This window comes from Podarcis vaucheri (assembly GCF_965113315.1).
Source record: "Podarcis vaucheri genome assembly, chromosome: 12".
Taxonomy (NCBI): Eukaryota; Metazoa; Chordata; class Lepidosauria; order Squamata; family Lacertidae; genus Podarcis; species Podarcis vaucheri.
In genome coordinates, this window is record NC_138750.1 from 47,166,118 (window position 1) to 47,176,815 (window position 10,698).

Consider the following 10,698-nt stretch of genomic DNA (forward strand, 5'->3'; position numbering starts at 1 on the left):
GCTGTTTTAAAGCCACTTTTATCACACAGGAATTTAAAATGCTGATGGTCAGCAGTGTCAAAACTTCATAATATGGTGGGGGGTGGGACACCCCCCCCGAAATGGAAGTAGGAGCAAAAAAACAATAGGGTGAATGAGATTCCTGCTCCCCAAAATGCTTTTCTTATGACCATAGGAAGAGACAGCACCATAGCTGTCAACGTTTCCCTTTTTTAAAGGGAAATTCCCTTATTCCAAATAGGATTCCTCACAAGAAAAGGGAAAAGTTGACAGCTATGGACAGCACATCTAAATGTTCAGTCTTTATGTCCCTGAACTTCCCTGAAGAAGGACTAGCAGGGTAAGACATTCATTGGAATATTATCTCTTTTATCTATCCTACTGCTTTCTGCTCCTACTTCCCCATATTTTACAAAGAACAATATTGGACATTGCTTGGTAGTGGTCACCATGACAACAGATTCAATAGATAATAATTGCAGAATTTATCTGGCTGCATTGACATTTGTTCTGTTAAAGGACAGAGGACGAAAATGTACTTTTTGATATTTACTTACATTTAGCTATTAACTACGTTTAGCAAAAGTGAGATAGAGCCCAAGCAAAATCTGCCAGTTTGGCAGCCCATCCCACTTTCTGTGATCATTGGCTTTGAGAGATCAAGAGAGCATCCATCTGTCTGGACAGACCTAGGCTGACCTGAGGCTCTTGCTTCCTACATGTGGGGTGATGAAGGCCCTGTTAAAATTGTGTTAAAAAATCCCTGTGTTTTCTGGAGTTACTGATTGCTGGTACCTCTCAAAATAGGCCTGCAAAATATGTGACCCACCAGGCTGAAAATGGCCTCCTACAGCTATATATAGTGGCCTGCCAGGGCTTGAGGAACTTGGTTGCCCATTAATTAGCTAACTTAGTTGGTAGAGCATGAGACTCTTAATCTTAGGATGGTGGGTTCGAGACCCATGTTGAACAAAATATTTCTTCAGTTGCAGGGAGTTGAACTAGATAACACTTGTGGTCCCTTCCAATTCTATGATTCTATGGTTTCTCTTATGATTGTTTTTATTTATTTATATTTATAGAAATATTTATATACCACTATTCATAAAAAAATACCAGAGTGGTTTACAGCAATTTTTGCTATTGCTTATAAATTAAGTCACATCTATAGTGTGTTAAGCCCTATGTAGAGTATAGTATAAAGTCCCAACACTTTGTCACAGAGATGGAGAAATGTCTCGTAGCTGCTAAGGAGAGGGCTTTTTCAATACAGTCACACCTCGGGTTGAATATGCTTCATGTTGAGCACGTTTGAGTTGTGCTCTGCGGCAACCCGGAAGTAACTGAGCGCGTTACTTCTGGGTTTTGCCGTTCACGCATGCACAGACGCTCAAAATGACGTCATGTGCATGCGCAGAAGCGGTGAAAAGCTATGTGCGCAGATGTGCCGTCGCTAGTTACGTTTGCTTCTGGATGCGAACGGGGCTCCAGAACAGATCCTGTTCGTATCCAGAGGTACCACTGTAGTGGCTTCCCAGCTGTATGATGCCTTCTTCAGAAAAGCTCACCTCACATCTACATTGTGGTATTGTCCATCCCACCTTTTTATTTTCCTGGGCATCTTAGTTTTTGATTGTTTTTGTTTTATAAGAAAACATGTTTGTAGTGCTTTTTAGACCTTTGAACATTTCTGTGTTGCTGGTTTTCTCTACAGTAAACAATGCACTTTTTGTTCTGTTTGCACTTGAATAGATAGAGAACATTCTCGTCTGGATCTTATTTAATTCATCTATTTGAATATTTTTAGGCTGCCCATCATCCACAGATCTCAGGGTGGATTGTATAACTTTAAAATAACACAACCACCACATCCATATTAAGTAAATAAAGGTAAAGGTAAAGGTACCCCTGCCCGAGCGGGCCAGTCTTGACAGACTCTGGGGTTTGTGCGCCCATCTCACATCTATTGGCCGGGGGCCAGCGCTGTCCGGGGACACTTCCGGGTCACGTGGCCAGCGTGACAACGCTGCTCTGGCGAGCCAGAGCCGCACACGGAACGCCGTTTACCTTCCCGCTGGTAAGCGGTACCTATTTATCTACTTGCCCCCGGGGGTGCTTTCGAACTGCTAGGTGGGCAGGCGCTGGGACCGAGCAGCGGGAGCGCACCCCGCCGCGGGGATTCGAACCGCCGACCTTTCGATCGGCAAGCCCTAGGCGTTGAGGCTTTAGCCCACGTAAAAATACCATGTTAAAACTACCAAAATGAACTTCAGCAGCAGACTAATATCCCCAAGCTGCTTGGGCAAAAAAGCAGACCTTAGCCAGGTGCTGAAATGTCAAAACTTTTGGTGCCTGGGGAAAGGCATTCCGTAACTGGGGCGCCAACAACTGAGAAGGCCCTTTCTGTGACACCGCAGTGGTGGGACAATGGGAGAACCTCCTCAAATCTAAGGAACTGGTCACAGAATGTGAATTAAGTTCTTCCTGGTATTTGAAACCAACATGCTAACCAACGTTTTAGATCATGGAACTGTGTGACATTTCTTTTGTGTCATTTTCTTCTTTTGTTGCAGCTGCTACAGGTGACATGCCAACTTACCAGATCCGAACTCCAACCACAGCCTTACCTCAAGGGGTAGTCATGGCAGCATCCCCAGGAACATTGCATAGCCCACAGCAGCTCGCAGAAGAAGCAACGCGTAAAAGAGAGCTAAGGCTCATGAAAAATAGGTATTGCTATTTCAAGAAAAAGCAATGAGTTGAATTTACTTTCAAGAGCTGATGACAGGAAAGATGGGGGTGGTAAATCAGTATAGTTGCTAAGGAACATTTTCCCAAAGATAAAATTGGCCAGTGGGTTTTTCCACGTAATTTACTGGGGAGAAGAGTGCAGTGCCTTCTCTCTTGACTGCTGAAGACCTTTGCCCTGGCACTTAAAGTGCCGTTGAATACTATACAGTTGCATTACTGAATCTTTGTGGCTTTTAAAGCAGGATTCCTCAATCTGGTGCCTCCCCAGATGTTTGGCCTACAACTCCCATCAGCTCTAGCAAGCATGGCCACGCTGGCTGGGGATCGTGAGAGTTGTAGTCCAATAAATTTGGAGGACCCCAAGTTCAAAAAAGCTGCTTTAGAACAACTGTTCTCCAAAGGCCGAACAGCCAAACTTCCACCACTTCATGTGGTAGCGGATTTGAAACAGGCTGTGGCTGTTTGGGACAAGAGTCAGCCTAGTCTGTGCAGGTTTCTAAGTTCACCAACCTGCCAATTATCCAAATAGAAAAGAAACACAATTTCTTCACTTGCTATGGGGATATAAATGGCAACAAACCTCCTGAAGTTCCTTATGAGATCATGGAAAACTTAGATTACCTTTGCTTTATGGTTCCTGAGGGGGAGATAGGAGGTTAAAGTGAGGTTAGGTTATTGAATTTATGCATTGCTCCCCGCTGAAGAAGTCCTGAAGAGATTTACAACCAAGTAAAATATAAAATAACAGAATTGTATGAACACGGGGAGAGCATTCCATAAACAAGGGGCTACGACAGAGAAGGCCCGTTCTGTCTTTGTCACCCTCTGGACCTCCCTTGGAGGTGGCACACACTGGTGGCTTTTGGCAATTCATATTATTGGGTGTTTTGTAGAGTTCTCCCCCTTAAGATCTCTAGCTTATGCAATGCTATATTCAGTATGTTCATATATTATACAACTATATATGGTGTAGATGTGGTGAGAGGTTATATTTATGCATTTCTCTTATTGCCAGTGTTTGGGATATGAATTTGAGGCAGGCAATTTCAATGTAGCCTCTGCTTCTATAAAGGAAGGGTGGAAGTGTTTTGCTTAATTTGAGGGGTATTCTGTTAACTTCCCAACAACTGATTTCGTGTCTGTTACAGCAAAACAAATTTGCTGTAATTTGCAATTTGGATGTCTCCCCTCCCCCCTTTTGTGGTGGTGGTCAGCTTATTTGTGCTATTTGTGTGTCTTGTTTTTGGTGTCAGTGCATGACCTCTGATATTAATGTTTGCTGTTGGCATGCGCTTTGTAGGAAAAAGTCGTCTCAGTTGTAACTAACCCTGCCATTGCTCACTGCATCCATGGTATTGCTTTTTCTCATGCCCTTTGTCTTAAATTGCTCATCCATAAAAATTCATGCCTTAGATTCCAGATGTTTGCGCTCTCTTTTTCTCTTTCATTCTCTTACCAGGTTTAGCCTTGTGTCTGCCATCAGTAACACATGTGCAACACGCACCAGTTTTTCTTAAGGTGTACTTTCTTTCTGTATAAATAAATATGGTAGCTAGTAGGATCCCAGCTTGAGTGTGCAGATGTTTCTAGGAGGAAATCTTGCCCACCCCCTCGTGCAAGCAGAAGTGCCTTTTGTTTGTGAACCCTACAAAAAAGAGGGTGGATCCCACCCCATAAAATCTCCCTAGCTTTTAGGTGAGTTAACAGAAACTGAGGCGCTGATGGCATGGCTGGAAGCTTCTCACTGTTGCTTGTTTGGGCTTATTTACAATATTTATATACTGCTTTTCAACAACAACAAAAATGTTCTCAGAGCTGTTCACATAGGTGACTTTCAAACATGCTTCAGTTAAGCTGTTTTGAGTTTCAGAGGAGGAGAGAAGACGCTTCAGATTGTTAACCGAGTTCCCAAAATAGTATGAAAAAATGTGCCCATAACAGCAAATCCAAGATAGAAGGTTCCCATATTTACCTAAAGAAGAGCTGGATCTTATTGTATACGCCATCGATGGAAGGGATGGACTTTCCCTTCCTTTGTAAAGAGCACAACACGTTTGTTTAAATGCTGTTCCTGTCATTTAGCCATAGCTGGTATAGTAAAGTGGCTTATAATTGGAACTGTAGCTAGTACACCTCCAGTTGGTCTGCTCAGCCACGAACTTACTAGGGAATCAGGCAAGCCATGCTCTTTCAGTACAGTGAGTTGCGGGTAGAGCTAAGATACAGCATATCACACAGTGCTTTGGACACTCTTAAGAGATAAGCTATAATAGTTATTTTAAAACTTAAGATCCGAAGTGCAAACCCATTCAGGTTCCTTTTAATGCCTTTATAACTGATTTGACCTTTTGCCCAAAACAGGATTTTGAGGGTCAAAATTTCAATCTGGTATCTAGACTTCAGACTGAAGAGAAAGCATGACATTGATCTTTGCAGACAGTTTAGTTGATAACATTTTGGCAGACGTAGGCTTTGATGCTTCAGCATGTGATGTTTATGCATGTGAATATGGCAAATTATGGAAACAGATGAGGTGGGATGTTTGTCAGTCCTGTGCTTTTTGTTCTAATGTGAGTTTTGATGTAGCAAGCGGTGCTTTGTTAACATCTGAATAGAACGCTGTCCATCCATCTGTGTTGCAATTTTCTCACACTGAATATGCTACGTTGACGTTGTTCCTGTGTTTATCACCAAGCTTATCCCGCTGCTCTGCATTGTCTGTAGAATTGGTGGTGTGATTGTTGTACAGTTTACCAATTTGGCACTTGCTGATTTCAGCTTTTCTGGTGCTGGAGGTTCTTTTTTTTTTAATCCAGGTTGTCATTGTGCTGTGCCTTTTCCTATAGTCATTTGCCTTGTGTTGGTTCCAGGGAAGCTGCTCGTGAGTGTCGCAGGAAGAAGAAGGAGTATGTCAAATGTCTTGAAAATCGCGTGGCTGTGCTTGAGAACCAAAACAAGACTCTCATTGAGGAACTCAAGGCCCTCAAAGATCTTTATTGCCATAAAGCAGAGTAACTGGCAATGGGCAATGGACCTTTTTTTTTTTTTTTTTTTTTTTGCTAAAAATGCTAATCAAGGCATGAGATGAAGCAATTCTACAGATTGCCATGTGGCCCTTGAGGAAGGGACAGTGTGTTGCCCTTGGAATCCCAGTTGTCCCTAGGTGTTTTTGAAGAGTTGTTCTAAATTTTGGAAAGCATAATGGTGTCCATATTATATTGACCATCATCACTGCGTTTCCCTGCCCCCTCCCTGCTCCCACCACTCCAGTAGCATGCCAAAAAGCGTTTTCGTTTGCCCTTTTTACTTCTGCTTTTTTCAGGGAGGCTGCAAAAGAATGTCGACGGCGGAAGAAAGAATATGTGAAATGTCTGGAGAGTCGTGTTGCGATGTTAGAAGTTCAAAACAAGAAACTTATAGAAGAGCTAGAAACCTTAAAAGACATTTGCTCTTCCAAGACAGACTAGTATCAATATTGAAACTGTGAACTGGCTACAGCATGTACAGATGCTTCTGCAGGCAATGTCTAGTCAACAAGAATTATGACTTTTCCTTTGTATCATTTGTCTTCTACTCCAGCCTCTAACATTCCTGAAACGCTGCATTTTTGTAGATTCTTAATTGAAACTTCAGGTGTCTTTCTGATCCAGAAAGAGTCAAATGGTTAAGGCAGTGTCTGTTCCATCTCTTAAAAATGCAACATGTGTAAGAGCTGTTCCTCTGCCCAATCTTTGCATTAATTACTTTAAATGTATAATTTTGGTTGTTCCCACTTGCACCAGTATTTTAAAGTGATCAAAGATAATGCATCCAACACAATAAAATGAAAACCACCCTAAGTATCTCAGGAAAGAGTTATATATATAAATATATATATAAAGGTATGTTGTAATGACATACATGTATTAGAATACTAGTTTACAAATGAATTTATGGCATATTTTTATATTCATCACTTTGTGAAGAAAGTATTGTATTGCTGTCACTGAGTGCCATGGTTGAAACTAGTTTTTAAATAGAACCATGTTGGTTAAACTTTGTAGTGTTTGGTGTTTATTTGAACATCTGGCCCAGCTAAGAAATTTTAAAATTTATGCTGCACGTTATGAAGTAATTTTAGCAGACATATATTTACGGTGTGTCTTATATTTCATAAGCCACCACCAGAATTGTAATGCAGGGATTTAAAATTTGCTCATGCTCGGACCCACTGTTTGCACAAAGGCTACTTGTAAATAATACTGGCGCTGGTATTTTTAAAGGTCTGTGTCATACCAATGATTCCCTTGTCATCATCTTCCAGGATAAGCAATCTTTTTTAAAGGGTATTTCACACAACATGCACAACCATGGTTAGTCAGCTCTACTCAGTGGCTGTTGCCTGTCAAAATCTTATTAAATACCCCAAGTAGCAGGTGATTTTTACTGTTTGAAATGTGCTGTGGATGTAAACCACATTTGCTGAAGGTGATTTATTTCTTGTCCATCTAATCAATAGAAGTGCAAAGTGTTTCTCTCCACCGCCATCCTCCGTGCTATATTCATTTGGCTATATTGCTTTGCAGTTGTGTGACGCCAGTCTCTCTTGTGTTTCCTCCTGGCCTACATTCCCACCCCTGCTTAGCTGAAAGCAGTGTTTCCTGCTGATCTGGAGCTCTGAAAAGAGAAAGCACGTAGGGACATCGAGCAACTCTTCAGGAACTGTGTACACGCCACACATTTAAAGCACATTTCCTCCCCACCCCTCAAAATAGAATCTTGAGAACTGTGACTTGTTGAGGGTGCTGGGGGTTGTAATTCTATGAGGGGTAAACTACAGTTTATCAAGATATGCTTTAAACATGAGATGTGTATGCAGTCACAATTGCTGTCACAAACAGGAGCTAGGGGGGATTTCCTTTTGCGTGAATATAGCCGTGCTTCCTTTCCCTGTGATAGCATCCTTGGGCCTTTTTTAATGCCCGCAGTTAAACCGGATAGAGTAAAATCACAAAAGACTTTGCAAACAAATATTTTGAAAAAGAATGCTAGAACAGATTCATTCCAAGCACCTTCTTAGATGATGAACTGTGGATATGTGCTGTAATTAAAATGAATTGCAGTTTATTCTTCTGTTTTTAAAAAATGAAATAAAAGCAGTAAACAACGAGTACCAACTCTACCGATTTGATGATGGATCTGCTAGAAGAAATTCCTCTAGTTGGCTGCCATTTGCTTTTCAGAAGACAGTGGAAAATAAATATCTGGAGCACTTCTCAAATCTTCAGCTCATCGCATTTGGCAAAAAAAGACCAGTGTTTCAGTTCTTTTAAAGCATATGTGAAGTGCAATAAATATGTCACGGTGAGGTAGGTGCTTGTTGCTTCCACTTTACAAATGGTAAACTTGAAGCTGAGAAATTGCAGTGTGTCCAGGCCTAGTCAATGGAAACTTGCAAGGAGACCCTGGAATTCCTGTCTTTTGCAAACAGGTTACTACAGGCTGCTCCAAAGCAGAAGGACTTGATAAATGTTTTATGTGCCATAGAATCCCAGAACTGTAGAACTGGAAGGGACCCTGAGGATCATCTAGTCCAATCCCCTGCAATGTAGGAAAATGCAATTTCCCCATATGGGATTGAACCTGCAACCTTGCCATTATCAGCACTATGCTCTAACCAACGGTGCAATCCTTGGAGTTAACTGGCCAGCAGCAAATTGTTGGTACATGTAGTTGTTCTAGAGGTTTATTGGAAGGAATGCCTTATCATTTCAAGTTCACAGCTCTAGCCAGACAAAACAACAGGCAAGGGATGTGGCAGTTAACCTTCAATAAAATAAAGCACACAATGTTTTTAGAGAAGAACAAAATACTTGCTTAGAAATAGGGTACTAAAGGTCTAATGAGTACGTAATTCTTGCAAAAGCTTATAGAATTGGTCAGTAGCTTTTGTTATAGTCTCAGTGAGATTGATAAAGATATTCATAGTAAATAATAAAGGATTTTGTCTGTTTCCACACTATTTTTACCTACAGTTTTACTAACAGGTGCTCCTAGAGGTCAGACGTCTTACATTTTAGTAAAAGCACACGCAAGGAGGATTCCAGTTCTCCATTTTTATAGAAATGTTTGTCCCCATATGTGCTCTGTTCTTTAACCTCCTCCAGCATCCCGATGATCCTGTGAGGTAAGTCATAACTCCTTTTTTCCTGGTTTTATTTTACCAAGAAACATCACCAGCTGCGAGTTGGTAACTTATCCAAAGCCATCTGATTTCAGTCTAATGTTCTAAATGCTACGTCTAATTTTATTTCGCCAGTGAGAGGAAGTAGGTGTATCCTGTATAGGTGACTGCTTGATTCTGGTTCTGAAGCTGCCGGGTCTGTCCTCATCAGCATTCTGTTGTAGCAGGATTGCAGCTCCTAGTGTATAGGGTTTCGATCCTGGGTGTTTCCTATTCATTCCCAACATGTTCTTGCCATTGCACATCACACATCTTTGGTCACCGATGACTAACACAGCTGCTGGCACTAGGAAATATGACTCATGTAGATTTAACAGAGAGGGCTCTAAATCACGTTAACTGCATCTTGAAGTCTCTTTAAAATCGGTGGCAACAACAAGGGAAAGGAAATGCTGTTACCCACTGAGGCTTTTCCTGCCCTTTTAATGACTGCTGATTGTGTTTGATGTGGGTAGCCCAACACAATGATGGTTTGGATATTGATGTCATTCTTACATCTTTGTTTTTCCAGCTAAGATGTTGTTTTGGCATGCGGTTCATTGCAGTTTGAGGGCTTGTAATTTCTCTGTGATCTGTTGTTTAAAAGTTTGCGGTGGCTCACCTTCTGAAATATGGGCAGGTTTATGATGCTGGATCAAGAAGCATTGGCAGATGTATTCGTGACACTTGTTAAAAACTAGCCTGAGTTGGGGAGAGAAGTGTATGACGTGGGAGAGGTGTTCTACTAACTTTGGAAGAGTAGATAGTGCACATGTTATAATTTTGTACTTCTGAATGTCCCAGTGGCATTGTTGTTGTTTGGTCGTTTAGTCGTGTCTGACTCTTCGTGACCCCATGGACCAGAGCACGCTAGGCACTCCTGTCTTCCACTGCCTCCCGCAGTTTGGTCAAACTCATGCTGGTAGCTTCAAGAACACTGTCCAACCATCTTGTCCTCTGTCATCCCCTTCTCCTTGTGCCCTCCATCTTTCCCAGCATCAGGATCTTTTCCAGGGAGTCTTCTCTTCTCATGAGGTGGCCAAAGTATTGGAACCTCAGCTTCAGGATCTGTCCTTCCAGTGAGCACTCAGGGCTGATTTCCTTCAGAATGGAGAGCTTTGATCTTCTTGCAGTCCATGGGACTCTCAAGAGTCTCCTCCAGCCCAGTGGCATTAGTAACCATAGTGACTTTTATGTAGTCAAAATGCTGTGGATTACTCAAAGTAAGATTAAGTTTTCAGGCCAGAGAATTTCATGATATTTAAGGATTCTGTGTGGCTGGGATCTTAAATCAATCCCACAAACATAAATAAAGTTGGGTCAGTGTGATTTGGGTCACTCGATAAAGGCCAGTTCTACATCATTGCCTTTGCTAGTTAGTACTGCATACATAAAAACCTAAGAACCCAGCTGGGTTAGTTAGAAAGGTCCATCTGGACCAGAACCTTGTTTTCACAGGCACCAGCCTCTGGGAAGCCCACAAACTGAGCATGAAAGCAAGAGTACACTCCCAGTGTCTGTTCTCAGCAACTGTGTCAGCATGTAATGCTAAACCATGGTTTAGTGATATGTGGACAAAACTTTTGTCGGCATCCTTCGGGGATTGAGATGCCAGCTGGCTAGCCCTCAGCTGGATCATGCCCTTCCAGCTATGGCAATCCCCCGATCTCTGATGCCATGTAAATCAGCGACCCAGGCTTCAAAAGTCTGAGCACGCTATATTAGCAGAGCATACTGTGCAAACA

At 41.9% G+C, this 10,698-nt stretch overlaps 1 protein-coding gene across 9 annotated transcripts in view; it reads left to right on the forward strand.

Annotated features, from left to right (window-relative positions):
* CREM (cAMP responsive element modulator) overlaps positions 1-7,271 on the forward strand; it is a 29,093-nt gene extending 21,822 nt beyond the window's left edge. For 7 of the 9 annotated variants that reach the window (XM_082192563.1, XM_082192561.1, XM_082192569.1 and 4 more), the window contains 2 exons: positions 2,574-2,730; positions 5,622-6,302. In XM_082192563.1, the coding sequence (XP_082048689.1) occupies positions 2,574-2,730; positions 5,622-5,766 (302 nt within the window). In that variant the 3' untranslated portion in view covers positions 5,767-6,302. Of the gene's footprint in view, positions 1-2,573; positions 2,731-5,621 lie in introns of all 9 variants that reach the window. The other 2 variants (XM_082192562.1, XM_082192567.1) reach the window with 1 other exon arrangement.
* The last annotated feature ends 3,427 nt before the right edge of the window (positions 7,272-10,698 follow it).